Genomic DNA, 24,545 nt, shown 5'->3' with positions numbered 1-24,545 from the left:
GGCCGGACAGCGGTGGAAAGGTTTTGAACAGCTCCTCAACACACCGATTATTGCTGGTCTTGGTTGCCGTCTGTACATACTCGGATACCGTCAGGATCGTCGGAATAAAGGCGATCGCTGTCACGCGCCGTGGTTGTGCAGTCTTATTGTTAAGGCAGAGGGTGGGTGGGTTTCACTGCTAGCTGCTAACATTAGTGAACAGGCTAGCTCACCACGGGCTAGTTGTCGTTAGCTCGGCGAGGGAGAGTGAGGAGGGGACTGAACACTATTCGGGCCAGGCCGCCCCCAGCTTGAGGGAATGTGAACCAGAGGTGCGCAGGGGGGGTTGCTCGCTTCGTCCCAGACGTCCTTACACCAAACAACCGGGATGGGACAGCAGGTAGGCCGTGTTGGTGAGAGCACATCGACCGGACTCCAGCCACCACAGCCCCACGCGTCCCAACCGCACCAAGGGAAGGGGAACCGGGCGAGCGGCGCCGGGAGGAGACCCCGAGAACCCGCCGCTAGCACCGGGACACCACCGGGAAGGGTCGCTGCAGTCAACGTGCCCGACCCGGGGATCAATATATTCGTGCAGCATTCAGGTAACGCCACATTAAATTAAAATCTGGTCCAGGTGATGAAGTGTTCAGTCTTTATATTTGTTTGCTGATGATTAGCATGTTGCTAGCTGAGTCCGTGCTAGTTTGACAACGACGCGTTAGCGGAAATAGCTTCTCCGCCAAACCGAAGCTATCAATGAGATGTAATCAGTCTATTGTCTGTGTGTTGTGTCAGGAGGTATTTTAATTAGGGGATGGCTAATGAAGTTGCTCAGATCTGGCACCGATATAGCAGTATGTGTGTTCTGCATGTGACCTGGTGATCCCAAAGGAGAGACAATGTTTTCGATAAGAGGACGAGTCTGCTGTGCTCTGCCCCATAGGATCACGACTAAAGTTGTGGGGTTTTTTTTCCTCTGAGGCCCCTTTATGTGATACTTGGTTGGATAAACAATTATTCGTGCCTCTGGACATTGAGCAGCAATCCCACTCCGTTAACTGAGTGAAGCAGCCACCGCAGGCTCACATTACAATAGCTTGTGCTTTTCACATGCTCACTTACATCCTCTGTCTGATTGTGTCAACTGTGAGAGCACATTCAGCAAGCTCACTGCACACTGTGATCCACTGGGACATCTGTCTTTAACATTATTTAAGTCAGCTTCTTTCATGAAATGATCTATTCTCGTGCGGTTGTGGTTTAATACCCCAACATCTTACTTTATACATGATCAGTGAAATAATTAGTGAAATATGTAAAAGATCACAGAATAGGTGTGGCAGTCCCTCCCCTCGCCCATGTGCCTGCCTTTACAGCTATAGCTAAGCACTGATATTGTTATCTGCGCTGTGAGTCATGGAGAAATGGCCCAACAATAACTCTCTGTGCCCTAAAAGGCTCGCCTTCCCTCCTTTTAAGCGTGGTCTGAATGGCTGACATGGGCTTCTAACAAATGGTGATGACAGGATGCGTAATCCCATCACCATAATGTATTCTATTTTAATGGGCTCTTGTTGTCGATACTTAATTTGATTAACATGACAATCATGTAAGTGCTCTCGCATTGTTAACCCGGAAATTGTTCTTTTTGTTTATGTCATCATTCGCCTGACTTAACATCACACCCTGGGTGTAAACTTTGTTGCATATTTTGTGCATGTCTACTGCTGTTGGTTTTGTTTCTCCCTCTGCATGGTAATGTCACGTGTGCTGCACTGATGTTGAACTACTGGCATGACTCACCTGGTTTCCGCTGATGTTACAGCACCAATTGCATTATGCAAGGACACTAAGATTTTGGTACCGGATCACATTTTCAATTCCTGGCTGGTACATCTCAAAAGGAGCCCTCCTCAGCTTGAGGTACATGTACGGAAGGACAGACCTGCTAAGTGCTCAACCACTCAGTGGCTGCATCATTGCCTTTTCTCCGATGTCTAGGCAGGAGTGGCCTTTTTATAGCAGCCAAGATGCAGTCACAAAGCCACTCTGCTGAGAGACTGCTACTCTTCAGAGCACACAATAATAGAACAAAGGCTCTTAAGTGAGCAAGCTTGGTACTGTGAACTCAGTCTTACACTTACTATCAAACCTCTTCTTTTTCATCTATTTTGTATACATTCAGTGCTTATAATGGCTAGAATTACATCATGTTTTTGTCAGTTGATTATTTGTCATATAATGTAATCCAGCATTCAGTATGTTAAAGTCCAAATTGATGTCACAGCAGCAAAGATTGTTTGACTGGAAGCCACAAGACATCTTATTTTATTCATTCATATTATGCATGGATTTAACAAAGCATATAATGAAGTTCATAATCATGTATTGGAAGTCATAAATGGGGTAGATGACTGAATAGAATAAACCAATATTGATTTTGTTATTTATTTCCTAATAGTGTTGATAGGTTGAAGTGATGTTGTGGCTTTTTTTTGACAGTGGCATCATGTAAGTAGGTCTTGTACAGGGGAAGTTCAGATAAGGGGAACTCTGATCATTCCCTGCAGGGAAATTGAAGTGCCACATCAGCAAAAGGAAATACAAAAAATAGTTTATTTCACAAGCTATCAGGGCTCGACATGTTAGAGTGGTTTAATAACCCTGCTTTCTGAAAGATTGGCATATGGCTAAATGATGCCTTCTTGTTGTGTAATTGAAAGGTGCCAGTCTATGTGGAATGTGCTTTTGTCTATTAAACCTGTGCCGATGCATCATCCAGGGAGTATGAATGTGTATCATCATTGCACATGCTCCCAGGGAGTTCCTATCAGATTCTCAAACCACAGAGCCATTTAAGGGGGTCATATTAGAGGCTGGAGGTCACCAGTGGAAACTGGTTTGTTCTCGTGTGGCCTCTACCTCCCTCTTTCACTTCCGTTCCCTTTTCTCAAAAACTGTAGATTCCAGCAATGGGCTGTATCTGTTTCTTCCCACTTACGAAAAGAGAAATCCTGTCCCTTACTCAAGAGTGCAGCAGTTCCCCTCAGCTCATCCCCTGTCTCACATAGACGATGTTAACCCCTCTAGACGGAGGCCAGCTACAAAAACACTGAGCTAAACAAGGCGACGGGGAGCAGAGCGACTCTGTGCTGATTCAATGAGTAGCAACCTTCATGAGTATATTGATAGAGGTGCAGAGTTGGTGAATCAGTGGCAGCCTAATTAAGCCATATCGATGGCTCCACCTATTTAGCTTTGTCAGGAGCTCAGAGATCTCCCATCTCAGCAATGGGGTTTGTGATAGACATTCTGCTGTGGGAAGAGTCCTGTGAATTGTCACAGAGGAGCAAGCCTTCATAATGGCCGCTGTAAGGTTACCCCACAGTTAATCACTTTCATTGCTTTGTTTGAGCACATGCCTTATATTTAGCATACCGGCATATGAGATTCTAGTTTGTTAAAGAAAATCTGTGTTAATTGGCCATATTGAAAAGAACCAGTTCCAGTACATCTAAATGTTCTTTTTATAAACTTGGCAAAGCATTGAGTCAATCTATTTATATCCTAAACAGATCATAGAAATTGGGGGATCTGAATACTCCTTGGCAGCAGTTCTGATGGTGAAGGTAGAGCCAGCTGCTGTGCCTAAAGTGCAGCACTGTTAAAGCTGCCCGGAGTAGAAGAGCGATGCCTGGATCCAGGATCAATGGACCTAAGCTGATTTGCATCATGGGTGAAATGAGATTAGAGACAAATCCACTTCTCTGTGGACCTTATGTGCTAAAACCTAAACCACAGAGGGAAGTCACACAGAAGCCACATATCTAGGGAAAATCCAGTTTGGGGTACTTAAGCAGTTATGGCTGATATTTTAATAGGCATTGATATTTTCCTGGAGTGAAGATGATTTGTAGATTAAAAAACAATTTGTTGTTCTTTGTGCTATTAACCACTAGGAGGAGCCATGGCCACACCTCCTCTGGATGGCACTGTCTGGAAATTAGGGCAAAACACAGGAGTCTGACGGACTTTCTCACATATGAGAATAAGCATGATTTGATGGATGTGTTAAAGGAGACACTGTATTTCAGTATCATGAAATCATCAGAAATTATTTTTAACACATTAAACATGATTTTGATCTGGAGGCTGCATGTACCATTGTGCACTCTGTAATGGTTGTGGGTTAAATAATTTACGTCTCCCTGTGCCTTTGCCCTCATCCTAAGTGTGGCTTGTACCACAGCTGACTGCCAAGCATCTCTATCCCCAGCTCATCTCTTTTGAACCCTGGCTGTTGCAACTGACCTCATCTCAAATCTTTCAATCTTTGTAAAATGCCTTTTCATTTCTAAGAACAGCGTGTATACTACATTATGAAATGTTAAAGCACTGACAGCACAATTTAGATATCTCTCGAATGTGTTAGTAAGAATGAGTTTTGTGATTGCGTTGTTGTGACTGTATGCTTCTGAACCAAAAAGAATAGTTTGCAACCTTGAGCCTGTGTGTCTACTATCATTCAACCTTCTGAAGCCGTAGTTTTTATTGCCGGGCTTCCTCTCTCTACAATTGATATCATTCAAAAGTGAGGATAATTCAGAAAAGTAAGTGATTGGCTGTGCAGATGGCAGATCTATCCCTTGCATCTGTCAGCTTAAAAAAACGTTTAAAACTTTTGTGTAGAGAGGTCTTGCCAAATTGTTGAAGTAGCTTCTGGTTAAAATCACAGAAGCTGCAACGGTGCAGCAGTGAATAGAGGGATATGTGCTAGGAAAGAGGGGGAGTCCCGGTGCCAAGCTTGTTAAGCATTGATTCGCTTCCAGGATCAGTCTTCAGTGGCTGGCATTATCATTGCTGCTTATCTTTTGGGTTCCAGGCTGGAGACTTGGCTTGGAATGCACACTTGCACACACTTACTGTAAACACAGACACATGCATGCTTACGCATACACACATTCATTCATGCACTCATTCATGCACACATTCATACACACACACACACACACACACACACACACACACACACACACACACACACACACACACACACACACACACACTCTCTCTCCCTCTCTGTTTCTTTCTGTCCTTGTCAGTATATTTGTAATGGGTGTGCAGCTCTTACATAGGATTATCCAGCACGTCCTACTCCTTCAGTGCAGTTGGCCTACAGCTGACCAGTCAATCAGAAAACCGTAATCCGGACGCCCTATGGCACTTCTGTCCTCAACTATCCCGCCTAATGCGTGTGATTATTCTGAGAAGAGACGACTAAAAGTTAAAGTTGTGCGGATACTATTAAACCAAAATGGGAGGATCAAGAGATATTGGTATATTTTTTATTAAAGTAGACATGACACCCTTTTTAAAGAACATGAATTGCAGCAAACAATGTTTGGGAGGATTTTGAAATTGTGTCAACGTACAGTTTTTCAAAAAGAGCACAATTCAACTCCATTATTTACAATCCTTTCAGCAAATACAATCTTTCGCCGTGGTCAGTTCTCTGAACTGTGTCAATGTAAAGCAGCTTAAACGTCTAACCTACAGCTTATCCACACCACACCGATTAGCTGTTCAGATACCAAGATTACTCACTTGGTTCTTTCTGTAAATCCTCCCTGCTTGGAAAGATTAAAAGCGAGCAGGTGGCAACAAGAAGAGTTCATGTTTTCATCTCCGTGCTTTGTAGATGTCTTCTGTGGTGAACACACCTTTTCAAATGTAGGGAGTTGTCTGTACTAATACACTCTTCAGATAGACATTGTACATCACTCACATCGATCACATGATGCATTCAACAAGACTGAGGGTTAACTCTTCATTGTGCATCAAAATATAAAAAAAATATTTGACACACTATTAAATAAATGATTGCATTTATCAAATCATTTTGTATTTTCCATATATGTAAAAAGAAAAGCCATAATATTCCATTCATCTGCTCAGCTGTCACATAAAGGAGTACTTAGCATTGTTGGCAGCACATTTAAAGGGAAGCACTTAGAGCTCATTATTAACCCATAACACGCCCTGAGAGAGGCAGGGCAGGGTGAGCAATGGGTTAGGGCTCCATTCTCAATTCAACGATGATCGACTGGCACTTAGATCCGGACTGATGTTTGTCCACTCCCTCACTGGTTTATTTCCATGTATACTACAGCAGGCATGGAGACTGAAGAGAGAACATACGAAGGTGTTTCAGTATGTGACTTCAGGCTTGTGTGTGCATGTTTGGTTGCTTACTCAGAAAGGTTTGCAACACCGGGATGTGTTAACGACAGGGTCTGATAGATGGAGACATTTGAATCCTCCAGTGTTGATGTGCACCAATTGTGGCCCCAGGGCAAGTTCATACATGGTGTTGGTTATAGTGTACTGTATCATCAAGTGGTTCAGACAGATTTATGCAACAGAAGGGATCACACACACACACACACACACACTTGTGATGTTGCATTAATGAGGCTATTGTCCTTTGTCTGGTCCTCATGAACAACAACTGTCCCTACTCACTCCTTTCCAGCTAGAGATTCTTTATGGACTGTTGTTTTTCAAACAACTTCTTTTAGTAACATGTTGGACACACAGCTCCAAAAACATGTTATCATCATCTAAGGTCCTGTCTAAAGCACTAGATGACATCTTCAAATGTTCTCGTTTATTGACAAAAAGGTCAGAATTCAAAAATATAAAACAGAGATGAAAGTCAAAGAACTACAACCAACATGTTCTCGATCATCATCGTATGCTTATTTGATAGATACTGGCACCTTTACTTGTTCAATATTTGTTGCTTTAATACGACATTTTGTTATGTAACATGAACACTCTTCTAATCTCAGCTTTAAAAAAGTCCTTGTTTGTTTCTATTACTATAGTGTCTTCTTTTTTTGCACTTCAGAGCGCTTTCAGTGCAAGGTGAGGAAAGTTTGGGACTATACTAATAAACCTGGCCCGCTTGAATGTTTGCCTCTTCCCAATCTGTATTTTTTTTAAAGAGATATCTTAAAATGTATCTGTGTTTTTGCGTTTATGAGACAATTTGAAAAGTTAATCTGTTAAAACTTGATGTATCAGTAAGGCTCAGAGTGATCTTGAGTGACCATGAGACAAAAAAATAAATAATGGTATTAGATTACATCACACAGTAGATTTGAGTCTCCCAGGCTCCAGCCCTCCTTGTTTTGTAATCAATGACTCTTCACCTTCTCTGTCTGTGAGTGTGCCACAGGATCTGACCAGGCCTGCCCTGTAGCCTCTGTTATGTAATATCTTGTTCTATGTGGATCTCATCCGCAGCATTGTCTCAGATTTTTGCCAGGGCTTCCTGCAGGCAGCCAGCTCCCCATCTCCACCACACTACCACTGTGTGCTCTGCACAGTTATTTCTGGACGTCATGCTACTATGTTTTGTTCTCCAGCAGCTAAAAATACACATTTACCTCGCTAGCCACTGGCTCCAAATACGATCTGTATTGTTTTTGATTAGGGTGTGTGAGTGATGTGATTGTGTTATTTAATTGTTGGCCAAAGGTTGTGGGTGTTGAAGTGAAAGCTTTATTGATACATGGAGGCACAAACACTCGTACAAACAGCTGCAGGGGAAGAAGTAGGATTGTAGGGTAGCCAAGGAGAGTGTGTGTATGTTTGTGTGGTGTGTGTGTGTGTAGATGATGTGTGTGTGTGTGTCAGGGTCACCTCTGTCACAGCTGTCTTAGGGGGTGCAGGCTTAGCGTGCCCCTCAGACTTGCATACCCTCTCCGCTCCACTCCACACAAAGCCGTAGTTTCTTGAGAGCGCACATGTGATACACTTCACAGCACACACACTTAGAGGCACGGGCACACGACATACCCAATGCATACCAACTGCTCCCTCAATCAAACTGTTCAGCGAGGTTTGATCCTGGCCAAGTGGAACATCATTTTGCTTTTTGTCTGGCATAAGGAGGATTAGAAACCAATCAAAGAAATATGAGGAGCTTAATGAAACTGGAGCATGCTTTGAAAACGATTTAATGTGATTAGGATATTTGACCCAAAAATACTTCTCGAATCAGTTATTTAGTTTCTCTTTGTCTATAACTTTTTGTCTGGGACGGTTGTGATTGAGATTCCTCAGAATGAGAGCTTAGACAAATGTATAATATCTCTATTTCATTGAAAACATTCCTGCAGAGAGTGCTGCTGGTGTGATGTAGCTTTGTAAGAGGAGCAGCGCTGACAGTTGGCTCAGCCTGGCTACAGCAGTTGCAGTCATATGCAAACACACATTGACTTACACATCCACACAGAAGAAAAGTGTGGGTCAATAGGAGCCCCCCCCCCCATGCCCCCTTAGGGGAACAAGACCAACCATCTGCTGTTAGCCCCAGTGCTGTACCAGGCTACACACACACTAACACACGGCACGTAATCGCACACATGCGCTTTCATCTCAACTTTCCTCCATACCACACTGCCCCCCCCCCCCCCCATCACTGTATACATGCCTCTTACTCCCCGACTGCACGCCTTCCTCACTCTTTCTCTCTGCCACGTTTTGCCATCCTTTAATGTGCATTAAACCGCAGAGAACATCAGTCATGGATTTCTGTGCTCTCCAGATGGACCTTGGAAATTTTGACTCTCTGTGGCCACATCAAAGCTAGTCTGGAGTTCACAGCAGGAGGCTGTTAGTCGCTACTGTTACTTCAGAGGTTTAGGAGGTTTGAATCAAGGACGCCGTGGGTAAATACTTTTTCTGGGGGGTCTCTTTCTCTCTGGATTACTTTACGAATAGTATTGGTACTCCAAACGTGAAGAGGATGGTTTAGAGAAGTAAAACTTGCGTCTTTAGTTTTCCTTTTTCTTTGCCAGGAGAATGAACGTTTGTGCTTTTCAGTCTCCATCAGTTGTGTCTACATGGACATAGTCAAACTTCAAATAACTGCATAGAGTCAGTACGGCGGACCAAGAAAACCACATTGTTTCTTTGGATACTCGGACTGGTAGCTGAGCAAACCAGGACAGAACATGTACTGGGAACTGTGGCTGAGCCAGGTCACAGCCAGTGCCGCACTGCAGTGCATGCTGGTCCAGAACAAAGGTGGGCAAACCTAATAATGTGCATGTGGTCGTATAGTGGACGTACTATAGGGACTTCAGCTTAGTTGTTGAACAAAGTAGAAATATATTGTGTTGCTTTGTTGTTTGGATCTCTCGGCTCTCATCTCCCTGCATGGCATGTGTCTGCCACATGGCACATGGTGTCAAACAACAATAGAAACTGCTTTATTTCTTTCTACCTTGACAAGTGTGGAATGAAAAAGTAGCTAGACAGTACATTGTTTTGTTTTGTTTTTATGGAAAGAAATCAAGTATGAAATGATTTCAGTGATGTTATTAGATTTTCAATGTAGTGAGTCATTGGGACCCACAGGAGGTGATTTGAATGAGTCCCATGGAAATAAAATGTCCCATTAATTTTGTAAACTTGAAAAGCTAGGTCATTATAGCACAATTTATATTAGAAAATGGAATAATTGGTTAGGTTTGCCAGTGAATGGAAAATATACAACTGCTGGAGGAGGGAGATACTGTAACAGATCATTTTCCTGTTAATCTGCATGGCTGTGTAGGTGGAAGCTTGTAGTGACGAGGATGTTGAGAACTAGAATATGGAATTAAAGTGTCCACATAAGTAGCTTCTATGTTGTCTTTTTCTATTTCATTTCCACATCATACCCATGTGAAATTTCTGGTGGCCTGAGACTTCAACTTTTTGAACCGTTGACGTTGTAGTTTGTCTGAAAAAGTCAAGACCTCATCATTGAAAGACTTCATGACTAGCTGAACTTAACTTCGAAACCACTTTTTTGTCTTATTGACACTTTTTTGAAATTGAAGCTAGAGCCCCCCTGTGCTTTTTCTACGGCAGCCCTTGATATAAATTAGCATTGGGAATTACATAGTCATAGAGTTGTTGGTGCTTTGTGTTAACACAATAGATTTTCAACCCGTTCTTATGTACATAGCAAATAGATTATGCGTAAGATCGCTTGGTTATTCTCAGTCGCTGTTGTCACTTTGGAGCAAATGAAAACATGTAATGTAACAATGCTTATTAATGATTTTCTCTTTCAAAGTTCCTGCATAACAGTTCTTGAGTTCCATTCCCTATCCCGTCTGTTTCACCACCCTGCTATCTCACTGACTCAGCAGCTGTTCAGACATGCAGGCACTTTGGCAGCAGCTGTTGAGTGTAGCGCGTGTTAGCTACGCATGTACTAGTTCATCATTTTGTGTCAGTGGGTGTGTTATGTAGCTATGGCAATCACTGCACTCTGTACAGAATGAGAATCTAGCCCATCCTAGAGGTTTAAGCTCCGCCCCCTTCCTCTTTGTATAAACAATCAAACAAAAACACTCCTACCTCAGATCTTACCTGGCTCGGGCTAGACACGGCAGGCTTCTGTGTGAAGTGATAATAGTTCCCTTTAGAGAGTGGTTTGGTTAAAGTAATGCCTTTGAGGTGCCTGCAGGCAAACAGCAGTTTTGAGGAAGAGTGGGTGGCACTGAGCGGCCGCCATCTCCAAACGGGGCTCAGGCAGGGGAAACCACCTGGACAGACAGGTAGATAATCTGCATAATGGACTCTCAGGTTTAGGGAGACTTTTAACTTTGGCATTTTGCTCTAGGACATCATTGGTACCTCTCAATTACCCTCACACTATTTGTTTCCTAGTCTAATAGTTTTTCTTCTCTCTCCTTGACCTTTTCCCCCCCTCATCTCTCTCTAGAAGCTCTCCACAGGCCATTCGGCCTGGACTCGGCTGCGCTGACAGAGGCGGTGCGCTGGAGCTCCAAAGAAAACCTCCTGGGGGCGGCTGAGAGCGACCCGAACCTCTTTGTTGCACTTTATGACTTTGTCGCCAGCGGAGACAACACACTCAGCATCACTAAAGGTATTGGCTTTATGGCGTTTTCTGTTTCTCTGATTTCCTGCAAAAGCTTGTATGTAAATGTGGGTTTCCTCCAAGCTATATCACAAATTTAACTCACTCTGTCTGAAACCTACCTGGTGGCAGCGCCTGCAAACATTACATTTAATGAAAATTAGCATTTACCAGCTAAAAACTCCTCACTGGAGCTTTAAGACTTCTCTTCATGTACTCCCTTCTTTGCGTCATCACTGAACGCTGTTGTTTGGCTACGTGATGATACTCCTCCTCAATTTGTCTTTGAACACCACACCTTCCTGACAAACACTGTTGACATGTGTTGCTACAGAACACAGAGATTTCCTTACATGTAGCAAACAGTCATTGACGTAACCTTCAAGGCTAGAAAAGTGATTGGCAGGTCAGCGGCTCCTGAAGTAATGTTCATTGAGGAAAAAGTGTGGTTATGCTACAGGAATGTGGTGTGTCAACAGAGTCGTCACCAAACCTGTCGTGACACAATCAGGTATCAGAACCTCAGCTTTTGCCCCACATTCCTCTCTCACATTATACTGGACTGAATGTTTTCACACTCATTTTGTTCAACTATCAGATCTTTGAATAAGAAAATGCTACCTGAAAGTCTACAGACTGAATGACTTAAATACCAGTGACGTTTATATTTTGTCCCAGTATTTTCCCGATGTTCCCATTTCTTACTCTTCTTTTCTTTTCACATACTATTCAGTTGAAACCTAAACTGGTCAACCAACGCTGGTTAAATGGATATCCATTCTTCTGTCCCTAACCAATGTAAAGTCTTAATTGTGCCAGACTATTTTTATTATCCATCATTTTAGGACTTCCACTGCAGCTGCCCGGGATAAAAATTATGTTTTATTCCTTGACTCATGGACTGAATCTCAGATTCCCGCCCACATGCACAAGAGCGCCTGTGTACTTCCAAGCTCCATTGCACTTCCTTGCTGTCCCACTTCTTGAGTCTGTCATATAGAAACACCAAAGCGTGCCTGTAATGCTCCGCTAATATTGAACATGTTCAACAGTTATAATAACAGGTGGATGTGAACAGCGGGCAGAGGCTGATCACAGAGAGGGACTTAACAGGGCGTGTCTGGGACTTTGTCTCTTTACTTTGTCAGACCAAACCAGAACACTGCTTTAAACATACATTGCTCCTGGTTTGAGGCAGCAAGGTAATTAGCTTTCACTCTGACTAAACTGGCAGACAGAGACAGCAGGTGGATTGTTGGGATGCATGCAGATAAAAATCACAGTTTAGTTTAGGGTTGTGGATGTTATCTTAGAGATTTAAGTTTTGGGAGCTAAACTTCCTCAACATGAAGATCAATGCTAACGATTTTTTTAATTGAGTGATTCAACTTTTACATCAAATTATGAACCAGGTCGTCAAAGTCTAAAGCGGCTGGTCCAGTAGCACAGTTTATAAACACAGTGGCTAAAAAAAAATGGCTCCTCAGTCAACTATTACTGCAACACAATTTCAATCTGGGTGGTGCTGCTGTATCAATCAAATACTTGCATTCACACTTTGCTGCCAGATAACTTTGAAATGTGGATTTTCTACTTTTTACCTCAAACAATAAAAAATGACCACCTTATCTGATCAGATTAGATCGATAAGATATACTTAAATGTCCCTGTAATGTAGGTACATGTAATTTGGACTCCGTCTCTCAGTTACACAGAATAAAAAACAAATATATTCCAGAAAAAACAACGCACCACTGAGCAGCAGCAATTCCATGTAACTGTCAAAACTTAAATCCTGTTTTAGTATTATAAACAGCCTGGAGTCATATTAGTCTTATACCTGTTAATCTTTCATAAAGCTGGATTTAAAATTTAAAGCTGATGATATAATTCAAACGTTTAAGGCATACATTTTGAAGGAAGGGACAAACACCAATGAAGACAGATAGCACATTCATGGTGAAACAGTAGAGGTAGATTCTCTCCCCTCCCCAGGCTGGCTGACAGTGTGCTTTGCTCTATGTCAGACCGTCACACCCAGCCTGTCACTGCTGTCTTCTTTTCTTTTTCACCTTCAACTTTTCTTTTTCCAGTCCTTAGTCTAACCAACAGGACTCTTCCCTGCTCCTTCATTCACTATCTCCAAGCACATCCGCTTCTCTGCTCCTTCATGTCTCCTGATCTGACGTCAGACTGAGACAACAGACCAAGTCTCTACATGCCCGGGTCTGCCTAGCCCTCTGTGACAGAAATGCAGTCCACCCAGCCCTATCATTGTTCCACAGCTTCAGATGTAGTTTCACCACATGTCTGGTTTCTCCTGGTCATAACCTGTTATTAATGCATTATGATCTCCTATGTGACATAATGAGAAATGGAAGTCTATGTTGCACATCTGGGAAGGAATTGAAAGAGAACTGAGAATCAATCCTGGAATCAGCATGAAGATAACAACTCTTTAAACTCACCATCAAAAGTCAAGATAAAAACTTTTTTATTATAAGGCCTTTGTGAAAATGGCTTTCAAGGTTTATTCAAGGACTACTGATATGGAACTTTCTCTATTCTAAGGAGATTTAAGCAGAATTCAGTTGTGAAATTAAACCACAAGTGCCTCCTTTATCATGAGTTTTTTTTTTTTTTACTATCTGGCTGTTATGTCCCTAAAAGATCAGTTCTCACATGTTGCCTCTCCTCTGTCCAGGTGAGAAGCTGCGTGTTCTGGGATACAACCAGAATGGAGAATGGAGTGAAGTGCGCTCTAAAAACGGCCAGGGCTGGGTGCCATCCAACTACATCACACCAGTCAACAGTCTGGAGAAACACAGCTGGTACCATGGGCCTGTGTCACGCAGCGCAGCAGAGTACCTGCTTTCCTCCCTCATCAACGGCAGTTTCCTTGTCCGGGAAAGCGAGAGCAGCCCTGGGCAGCTGTCAATTTCTCTCCGCTACGAGGGGAGAGTCTACCACTATCGGATCAACACGGCCTCGGATGGGAAGGTAGAGTGAAATGAGATTAACAGTTCAGTTTTGTGGTGGACTTTGCTTAAGTTATTGTTTTAAACCTGTGCACACATAAACTCTCTACCTTCTCCCACTTAGGTGTATGTGACGTCTGAGAGCCGCTTCGCCACCCTCGCCGAGCTTGTCCACCACCACTCCACTGTAGCTGATGGCCTGGTCACCACCTTGCACTACCCAGCACCCAAATGTAACAAGCCCACAGTGTACGGCGTGTCACCCATCCATGACAAGTGGGAGATGGAGCGCACAGACATCACCATGAAGCACAAGCTCGGAGGTGGCCAGTATGGGGAGGTGTATGTGGGAGTTTGGAAAAAGTATAACCTTACAGTGGCTGTGAAAACACTCAAGGTAAGAAGACCACCCTTTCATTTTTTTTATTCCACTGACCCTTAATGTTGAAAAATAGATTTTATTATATCATACTTATTTGTTTGCGTCTCAACACCTTTGTTTCTGTAGAGGATAGGGCATGATCAAAACATAGTTATAGATCACCACCTGCTGGTGGGCTTTGGTATTACCGTGCGTGCAATTATCACTGAAGATGCTTTGTCTGCAAAGTGTATCCAACCCGCTGATTAATTCCTCTTTCTGTGTGCATATTCTTTTTCTCTAATGACAGGAGGACACCATGGAAGTTGAAGAGTTTTTGAAAGAGGCGGCAGTTATGAAGGAGGTGAAACACCCAAACCTCGTTCAGTTACTAGGTCAGTAAAACCAAATAACTTGAATACAACATTAATTTCAATACACTGACCCAAGCTCTGAAATTGTATTTGGTGGACACTAACTCTTAGGCAAGGCAATTTTATGTATACAGCACCTATCAGCAACAAGGCAATTCAAAGTGCAACACACAAGACATCGAAAGCATCATGACAAAGAAACAATAAAAGAGGACATTCAGAAAGTATAACAAAAAAAATCAAGCCTTTAACATACACACTTATACAGAACATAAAAACTGAATGCTGCTTCTACTAACTCTTGGAAAACAGAAGCCAACAAACACTAACTTCTGCCCCTCCTGCAGGTGTGTGTACGCTGGAGCCTCCTTTCTACATCGTGACAGAGTACATGCCTCATGGCAACCTGCTGGACTACTTACGAGATTGTGACAAGGAGGAGGTGAATGCTGTGGTGCTGCTGTACATGGCCACACAGATCTCCTCTGCTATGGAATACCTGGAGAAGAAGAACTTCATACACAGGTAAAGGGATATCATCCAAGTGTATCTCTGTGTGTACAAGATCACATATTAGTGCATTTTCCACATTGCTTCCCCCCTTCTCCTCTCTATCTTTTTCTCAAATGTTTCCTTCGCTATCCATGTTTCAGGGATCTTGCGGCGAGGAACTGCCTGGTCGGGGAGAATCATGTCGTTAAGGTTGCAGATTTTGGTCTGAGCAGGTTAATGACTGGTGACACTTACACTGCGCATGCTGGGGCAAAGTTCCCCATCAAATGGACTGCACCAGAGAGCCTTGCATATAACACCTTCTCCATTAAGTCTGATGTCTGGGGTGAGCATATACATACATCTTAAGTGTTGTTTTTCTCTCTTGTGGCTTATTTCTGAAGTGCTAATGTTTGATCATAAAAAATGTCTTTGTTACAGCATTTGGGGTTCTGCTCTGGGAAATTGCCACCTACGGCATGTCTCCCTACCCTGGTATCGATCTGTCTCAGGTGTATGACCTCCTGGAGAAAGGTTACCGCATGGAACAGCCTGAGGGATGCCCACCCAAAGTCTACGAACTCATGAGAGCATGTGAGTTGTAGTTTCTTACCCCCTTATGTTCTGCCTTATTTATGAAGTAGTTGAAATTCACTAAAGACACATGACCAGATGTTCACAGCACGAGTTTGTTTTCTGTAAGTCATTCATAGTTTTCTGTTGAATTGTTTCACATGAAAATGCCCTGCATCCATTTCCATAGTGTGGAGAAACTTGTTATTGTGTGACTAGCACAAAAAGACTTAAATCATAGTCCAGATCTACAGGATCTGTAATGGTTTTATGATATGTATAGTCATCCAATAGAGTATGTCCTTGTAGTAACATGCCTTATTTTCTTTCTCTCTACCAGGCTGGCAGTGGAGTCCATTGGACCGGCCTTCATTTGCAGAGATACACCAAGCCTTTGAAACTATGTTTCATGACTCCAGCATCTCTGAAGGTACAATAACATGTAGCTTATCTTCTGCTGGCATATAGAATGTCTCCTAGTTTATATTGAAAAATGAATAAACCTTATTCATCCATGAAAAGAAAAAAATATATATATATTTAAGCAACAATGTGTATGGGTCTTTTTGTGTGTTAGATTATTGTTGTGAAATTTACATAGGCTTATTAAGAGGGCAAATGTATTTATTTTTCTGAATTTTGATTACTACTGCTTACTTATTGAGTTTTTCCCTGTTTGTACTTTGCAGAGGTTGCAGAGGAGCTGTGTAAGACGGCCTCCTCTGGTCAATGTGGACCTCTTCACTCTTTCAGTCACGACATGCCCCTGTTGCCTTCCAAATCTCGCACACTGCACAAGCACACAGAAAACAAGGAAAACATCGAGGGTGGACTTGATGGACGGTCCGACCACAGCACGCACGGTCATGCAGGTACAGCCCGACACGCCTACCTTACTACCAAGCAGTCAGATGCACCTCATTATGATTCTGCAGGTATGCAGGATGTCACTGATGTACAGAGCACACTGCAGCGCCGTCGAGCCCGCCGCCTGAGAAGAAGAGCTGTCATTTTCCTTCCTAAGTGACCACTGGTGCAAACATCCTTCTGCCATCATCTGCTGCCGTCTCAAGCCCCGAACCTTTAAGCATCTCATTTGTTCAGCCATGACATCTGTGTCGTCATGTCCATGTTGTAAAACACCTATGAAACGTTTCTAGAAGAAACGTAAGTCCTGTGCACTTTATATAAAGATAACTTTTAAGCATTAAAACACACATTAAAAATATATCTTTATCCTCCAGCATTATAAATGGGCTTTTGCTTCATCCATCATGTGATCCATGGAGTTATTCTAGGTCCCAAACATCCCCTTAATTATAAATATATAACACTCATCAATTTGAAAATATCATTAGTGATTAACTGAACCTTTGCTGCATGCCTCAGTTACATACTATCTATGGTAACTGTTCATTATCTGTGAAATAATTCTGTCATTCCAGGGGTGCAAACTTGTCACCTTTCGGCGAAATTCGCCGTTTTGGATCCCAAATAGGTCATTTGTGTGATTCATTTAGATCTGCAATAAAAATATTTGGAGGGGGGTGGGGTCTATGACACGAGCTGTCATGCTTCTTGTGGCCGGCGAGCACGGTCCCTGCAAACGTCGAGTCGTTTCATACAGATTGCGGTCAGAGCGGTCTGATTGCTCAACACAGCACGAAGAAAGTACTTCCGGCCCCTGTAGCCATCATTGCAACGCGGTCGGCACTGTTACAAAATCTTGGAGGTGCGTGGCTTGGCGCTCAGATCCTCCGCGGACCATTCTCGCGCCGGCCGCAAGAAGCATGAAACCTGATTCAATGAGTCACAATGTGCAGCACATGGCTAATTTACATAACGTTATTTTTCCGTGAAAACACTGTGGAAAGACTCAAAGTTTGGCTAGCAAGCCAGCCATCAAACATCCTGTCTGATCACATTTACCGTTTGGTAGCCAAAGATGTTGAGAGAAATGTGTGCTAGCTTGAAGGTAACTTCATACAGCTTTCCGGTTCATTATTATCTCAGGCAACATTAAAGTGACAGCACATGTGACAGTGTCAACACATGTAATAAGAGAGGGAATATAAACTTAATGAGAATCAGCAGGAGATAAAACATCAGGTTCATGTATTGATAATGTTACATATTTAATGATAAGAGAGAAAATATTGTCATACTTGACTGAGAGCTACTTACATAGTGACTGGCCTTCACATCAGCCCTTAGTCGAACATGGTAAGCCCTGTACTACAAATTCATCCCATTTATAAAAAGGGACTGAAGGTTGGGTGCACAGGTTTTTCATGTTTCACTGAAGCTTTATCAAAAAGTTAGAACAGAACATAGATATAGACAAGCAATTGTGTTTTTCTTATTGTTTGCACCGCTTCTTTAGTCTGAATGCTAAAATCGTCTGTAAATTAACATTTTAAAGCTGATATTTATAAAATATATATCTTCCCGGGGGAGCATGCCCCCGGACCCCCCTACGTGGTTTGGATCCATGTCACCTTTTTCATCCCTGATCAGTTTGCACCCCTGCATTCACTATTTATTTCATGTTTTATTATTCTCTTCGACCAATCAATGCCTGGTTTAACTTCATGTAACTTCATGTCATCTAATCCTATTATTAAATGTTCACAATGTTGTCTGTTGTTTGTCTTGTCTTGTTTAAGTTATCACCTATTTATTTGATTTATGTCAGAAATAAAAAAGTTTCAATTGTTTGTTTACCTGTTTGTAAAGACCAAAGTCTGTCCCTGTCTTTGTCTCCTCCTGACATCTTTTTTTTTTTTTTTTTTTTTTCCTTTCTGCCACTGTCTCCAATTTCTTTAGCTTTTTTGTTTAGTCCATGAACATTAGAAATAAGTAATGAAGCATTCAGGGCTCATTTACCCACAATCATAACAGGTGTCATGTGAGCATTAAGCATGTTGCATAATATAAAGCACAAATGGCGGAAACATTAAAGGCTCGATATCTGATAACATGTAGCCACAAACTCCAACCTTTTCTTTACTGTCCATGTCTGATGTGATGCGTTAATCTCCCGTTTGTATTCATATTCATAAGCATGCCAAATTGTGCACCAAACTGTTAAGAACAGTGAAAAATATGTTTCCCTCATTGAACAATAGCCTGACTAGTATTGGGGTTGGTCAGGATGCATTTGGCATGTGTTACCAAGTCCTCTTTTACAAGAGCAACTTGAAGATTATTGAATTAGTGTGTGCATGCATATGACTGGTATGCACAACTTTCCGTCTCTTTTTCAAAAATGCTTTTTTTCCATACTGAGGAGAGTCGTCAGGAGAATTTCCTGAGGAGGAAAGAAAGACTTTAAGAGAGGAAGGGATCAGTCTTATCTTGTTTCAATAGCATGCAGCTGTCTAGAATGAGTGACATAAATGTATAAGCGTATTGAGAGCAGACTACTTCATTACTTGTTTCTCATGAGTTATTAAGCAGCCTTTAAACAAAGATGGAGTCAGTCCTGCTGACTAAAGCCCAGCTGTACTGCATAGTTTTAATGAAGTCATATCTTCTCTTCACAGGCTGGGCTTCTACGTTGTTAGGTGGGGAGGGTCGATCAGGCAGCTCCCCGGCTCTGCCCAGGAAACAGCAGCCACGAGACAAGTCCCCCGCCAGCCTTTTAGAAGATACACAGGATATGGGCACGTTTACACGAGACCGCAAGACTGGCTTCTTTAGCTCCTTCATAAAGAAGAAGTCTTCCTCCTCTTCTTCCTCCTCCCAGTCCTCTCAGCTCCAACACAATCTCCCAACGCCACCAAAAAGGAGCAGTTCTTTCCGGGAGATGGAAACACAGCCTCATAAAAAATATGAGCCTACCGCCGATTTCAGCGCTCCCCCTCCCCTGCCCCAGTCGGACGGTCTTGGCGGCTTCTCCGCTTCTCCCTCTCACTCCCACGGGGAACCCACCCAGAGTCAGTCACGCTGTTGTGGGGCTGCCTTTGGGCAGAAACCCTCAGGTGGGGGGCTCGGCTCTCAGGTGTCCAGCGGCAGCAGTTGGAGTGGGTTGGCGGGTTTTTTCACTCCTAGACTTATCAAAAAGACGCTGGGGCTACGGACAGGGAAGACAGCCTCTTCAGAGGAGGGTGGAAGTATAGCTGGAGGGTCTAAACCCTTCCCTCGGTCTAATTCTACCTCCTCTATGTCAGCTGGGCTACCAGACCTGGAGCGCATGGCTCTGACTTTACCCAGGAACCGCAGTGCAAAACCCCCTCTAGAGAGGACTGCTTCCACAACATCCCAGCCAGAAAATGGGGCTGCAAGGCCTTCAGAAACTTTGCTGAGGAGGATGGATGAGGGCACTGCACAGATTAGGGAAAGGCCCAAAGCCAAGCTACTACCCCGGGGCACTGCTGCGGGAGTGAGGGCACCGGGGGTTGGGGGGGAGGTCGGGGAATCGGACAGTCTGTCTCGGGTCAGGGAGGGCAGAGAGGAGAGTGGGGGAGGTCTGGACCGGCAGCAGAGTTGGCCTTCTCCCTCTAAGACTTCGAGTTCAAGTGCTTCATCAACAGGTGCACCAACCCACAACCACAAAGTTCCAGTCCTGATCTCTCCAACGTTGAAGCACAGCCCAGCTGACGTTCACCTTGTCGGACTAGACTCACAGGGGAACCGCTTCAAACTGCTATCAGAACACCAAGCAGAGCGGGACAGGCCGCGGCTTGTGAAACCCAAATGCGCTCCTCCTCCCCCTCCCACCCTGCGCAGCCTACAACACTCCTACAGTGGTGACGGGGAGGAGCAGGTAGGAGGAGCACCTGTGGAAGTAAACGGAGACACTTTGAAAGGTCACAGGTCAGGACGGACATCAGGAGGAGCAACGACAGGAAGACCGTCTGTGCCACCGCCACAAGTGCCTCCCGCCTCTTCCTCCGTCTTTTCCTCGTCGTCCTCCACCAACACAACTCCAACCAAAATGGCCAACGGAGCCACCAACTCTGCCTCCTCCGTGCACACGCAAGGTTCCAAAGTTGCACTGCGGCGAACCAGGCAGCAAACAGAGCGCGTGCCCCTGGAGCGCGTCAGCCGCGAGGCCCTGCTGGAGTGTGCCGAGTGCCTGAGCAGCGCCCTCCATGCCAGCTCAGAAAGCCCCGCCACCAGCCAGGTGCTGGATGCTGGCCACCAGCTGCTCGACTACTGCTCAGGTTATGTGGACTGCATCTCTCAGATGAGGAACAAATTTGCCTTCCGGGAGGCAGTGGGGAAGCTGGAGCTCAGCCTTCAGGAACTGAGGGCCTCCTCGTCGGGAGGCGGAGGGCTTAACAGCATGGGGCCCAACACTGTACTAGACAACCTGCACAGTTGTATTAAAGAGATTAGTGACGTAGTGCAAAGGTAGCCACTGTGACACCCACTGTCACCTCCAACTATCAGACGGATCGCTTTTATTCCCTTGTTTATGTTTCTGGTTTTATGGACTGCTTTTTGGGGGACGAAATTAGAAGAATCTCTTGAGTACCTCACACAAATCACTACAAAATATAATATTTTTATTGTTTACAAACAACAGTTTCATTAAAAGCCAGTGTGGACACTAATTTTGCTCTGACCTGTACATATTGAGAAATTTGTATACCAAACTAACTATGGTTTGAGTCACACCATGAAATGTCTGGACCCACATCTCCACCTGGCCGTGATAAAGGCCTCTTTGTACATGAATGTTGAGTGTATCAGCTGTTTATAGCCAGCCCAGATAGTAGGTACAGTCTGAGCTCATTCTGCCAATCATTCAGTCTGTCACATACTGAGAGAGAAACATGATGACTTAAGCCCAGCAGTGTTTTACAAGTGAGTAAATTGTCAGTTGGGTTTACTTAGTTTCAAAGTATTTTGCTGAATGTCTGGGAACCATGAGCAATTTTTAAAGCCATTTTAATGTATGATTGATTGGAAACAACATCACCATCTGAATTCAGTAAGAGTTAAGGTTATAGGGTCTCAATTGAATTCTTTTATTTTTTTACAGATGTTTTTTTTTTTTTATATATAATTTTCATTCAATCGATTGCAACTGACAGTATTTGTAGGTAGAGGGACAACATTGAAATCTTGTGTTGCTACAGATTTAAACCTCATTTTATAGAATACTCTTAGAGAATAAACGACTCTTTAGACACTGACATTCCCGTTCCCACATGTCTACACAAGGTGAGACTGTTAAGAGAGAACTCAAGGGATCATTTACATAATTGAAAGTTGCTTGCATTTAACAGGCGTGTAATTACACTCAACTTAAACATAGCTTTCAGTATCAAAATTGAAATTATTTTTTTTTTTTTACTTCCATGTAGAACTAATAGGCGATGATCCAATAAGGGCGTTCTTATCTAATGTATAGCATTCGAATTTGCTTCAGTGGCACAGCTGATGTTCACAACTTAACACAGTGCCACATAAAGTCCCCTTAAGCATTTCAATATTTATGTCCAGTTGTCCTTGCACACTACATTTCTACCTTTTATCATGGAGCATAAAAGAGTTAGGGGAGAGGGAGAGCACAGGGTAGCGCATGAGCAGGTGAACTGGGACAGTATTTCTATAAGTGTCCTTCTGAGTATGGACAGTGCTGGATTCCCTGTAGCCTTGTCATGGCCTCAGTGCCTCAAATACTTCAATGTATGAACACTGCGATATGCAGAGACCTACTTTACATGAATCACACAGTACTGATCTCTCAACAAACTGCAGTATGTCTTCAGCACATGAGCAATTTGTACATTATTTGATCAAAAAAATGCGTTTTAGAATGTCTGTATGAACTTGAATTTTAAATTATTCCTGTTTTTTTTTTTTTATTAAAAGCACAGAGAAAATTTATGTAAATATTTGATTTATTTCATATCCAGGAAACAAAAGATTTATGTGTTGCTTAAAAGATAAAGAGCAATGTTTTTGACTGAAGAGATGTATTACAAGACTGAGGCTCATCCACCCAGATCTGAATATCTGCTTTATGAATGTATTATTCTTCCGTTCTGTATCCGGTCGAATGTTCACCTGCATGACTCTTTAAAATCTTAAGGTGCCATTTACTTTGTTTTTATTTATTAGATTTTTTTCTTTTGGCCCGTGCTTCTAATTCTTGTCACTTACCTGATTAAGTCCAGAAACAGATGCTCTGTTTTTTTGAGCACAAGCAAAACTGTGTACAAAGACACAAAGCACAGGTATGTTTTATTTTCTGTACTTCACATCTTAATGTACACTGGATAAGGCCTCAGACACATCACTTCATTGACACATGTACTAACACACAATGTAATCTGTAAACACTGCAGGTCCATAACACTTTCAAAAGGCTTGTTGATGACACTTGATTGATTGACAAGTAAAAGTTTTGTCTACTTGTTTTCTGGTGAACTTTATGTAACGATTTCACGTAATCGTGTGTCAGTATAAATGTCCATGTTCTTGCCAAACAGCGTCGTTTGAGACACACTTAAGATACATTTCTATTCACTGTGAGTTTCAAATTACACCGACTTCAAAAATGCCATCATGCTTTATAGTGTTTATTGGTGCCTTTTTGTGAACAAATAATTTATGTGCAAAACACTTTTGCTGCAAAATTTCACAGGTATTACAAAGTCCATCATGACAACCTTAATGTGTTTTCTTTCCTTTGTCATAAGATTGTAATAAGGCGCTCACTGCACCACGCATTTATGACAGTTGGAGGTTAATGGTCAGATTCAAACTTAAAACACAAAGGTGGTGCACTTTCACAATTAGCATTGTTTTATTTGATATACAAAGGCCATACATAAGAGGCCAATAAAACACCTAAAAATGGTTCTTCCAACACATAAGAGTCCACTGCACTAGTCCAGCTGCAGTTTTGCCTTTTTATCTGACCACACATGAACTTTATTTAAAAAAAAAAAAAAAAAAAAAAAGGATAATAAATGCCCAGCACCAGTCTGGCCACATTGCCTGTTAGGTTTCTGTTGATTAGACGTGCATATCTCTGCAGCAGGATCTCCAAAAAGCCTTATCAAAGAGTTAAGAGGAAGTGTCATACTACAGAATTGAACACATTTCCAGTCTGGGCCTTTTTTTTTTTTTGTTCCAAAATATAAACATGATCATTTTCTATGAATGAGTTGGTAGCAATGTTGTTTTTTCCCCCATAAATCTAGTGTCTAAAGTACTAGTGTTCAATATTTAAACAGACCACAAAACTCTACTCATTCTCAGTATCAGTTATCTGCATCGTCTGTCTTTCTGTTGTGTGCATTCATCCTGCATATCTTTCTTTCCCTCCTGTCTCCCTGTTTTGGAGAACAGCTCTGGATAAACGTGTGTACACATCGTTATACCAAAGGCCACTTCTTCAGTTGTACGAGTGCAATGTAAACCAACACATACAGAAATGGAATATGTGAATCTAAACAGGGATGAAACATGGCAGAGATGTTAACATTAACTTTTTTTTTATTGTACAAAGAACATATATTTTGTGTTTTTTTGTTTTGTTTTTCTATTTAAAGTTCACGTTATATTACTGTGAAGTTTTGCTTATCAGTGTTAAGCCTATTGTAAATAATAAAGATATTGATGAGTACTTTTTTGGCTTGTGGTTGTATCTCTTAAAATATATATACATATCGACAGTGAAATGTAAGAGAATAAGCAGAGGGTTGAATTAACAATTTTATAAAAGACCATTTAAAATAAAATAAAACTAACAATAAAATTCTACTTGTGAAAACCAGCTGACTTTGTTTACTCACCCTCTAAAGATACCTTGTATTTATTTATTTTTAAATGAGGGTGTCTTGATAGATGGATTGTGATACAATTCATCATCATCT

The 24,545-nt window shown here is 42.5% G+C and overlaps 1 protein-coding gene across 4 annotated transcripts; it reads left to right on the top strand.

The window, feature by feature from the left end:
* Positions 1-201: 201 nt before the first annotated feature.
* On the top strand, positions 202-24,295 carry abl2 (c-abl oncogene 2, non-receptor tyrosine kinase). Of its 4 annotated transcripts, none has more exons than XM_061032516.1 (11): positions 202-584; positions 10,775-10,936; positions 13,632-13,927; positions 14,030-14,302; positions 14,577-14,661; positions 14,988-15,165; positions 15,294-15,478; positions 15,574-15,726; positions 16,046-16,135; positions 16,395-16,577; positions 19,251-24,295. In XM_061032516.1, the coding sequence occupies exons 1-11, from the start codon at positions 368-370 to the stop codon at positions 21,065-21,067; spliced, it is 3,639 nt and encodes a 1,212-aa protein (XP_060888499.1). In that variant the 5' UTR covers positions 202-367; the 3' UTR covers positions 21,068-24,295. The 4 variants fall into 4 exon arrangements, with proteins under 4 accessions (XP_060888499.1, XP_060888491.1, XP_060888517.1 ...); XM_061032508.1 differs by having other exon boundaries at positions 10,772-10,936; XM_061032534.1 differs by lacking the exon at positions 202-584 and adding an exon at positions 10,398-10,604.
* The last annotated feature ends 250 nt before the right edge of the window (positions 24,296-24,545 follow it).

This window comes from Labrus mixtus, chromosome 3 (genome assembly GCF_963584025.1).
Source record: "Labrus mixtus chromosome 3, fLabMix1.1, whole genome shotgun sequence".
In the NCBI taxonomy this organism is placed as follows: Eukaryota; Metazoa; Chordata; class Actinopteri; order Labriformes; family Labridae; genus Labrus; species Labrus mixtus.
The sequence above is the reverse complement of the archived record's forward strand: the minus strand, read 5'-3'. Positions and strand labels throughout refer to the sequence as shown.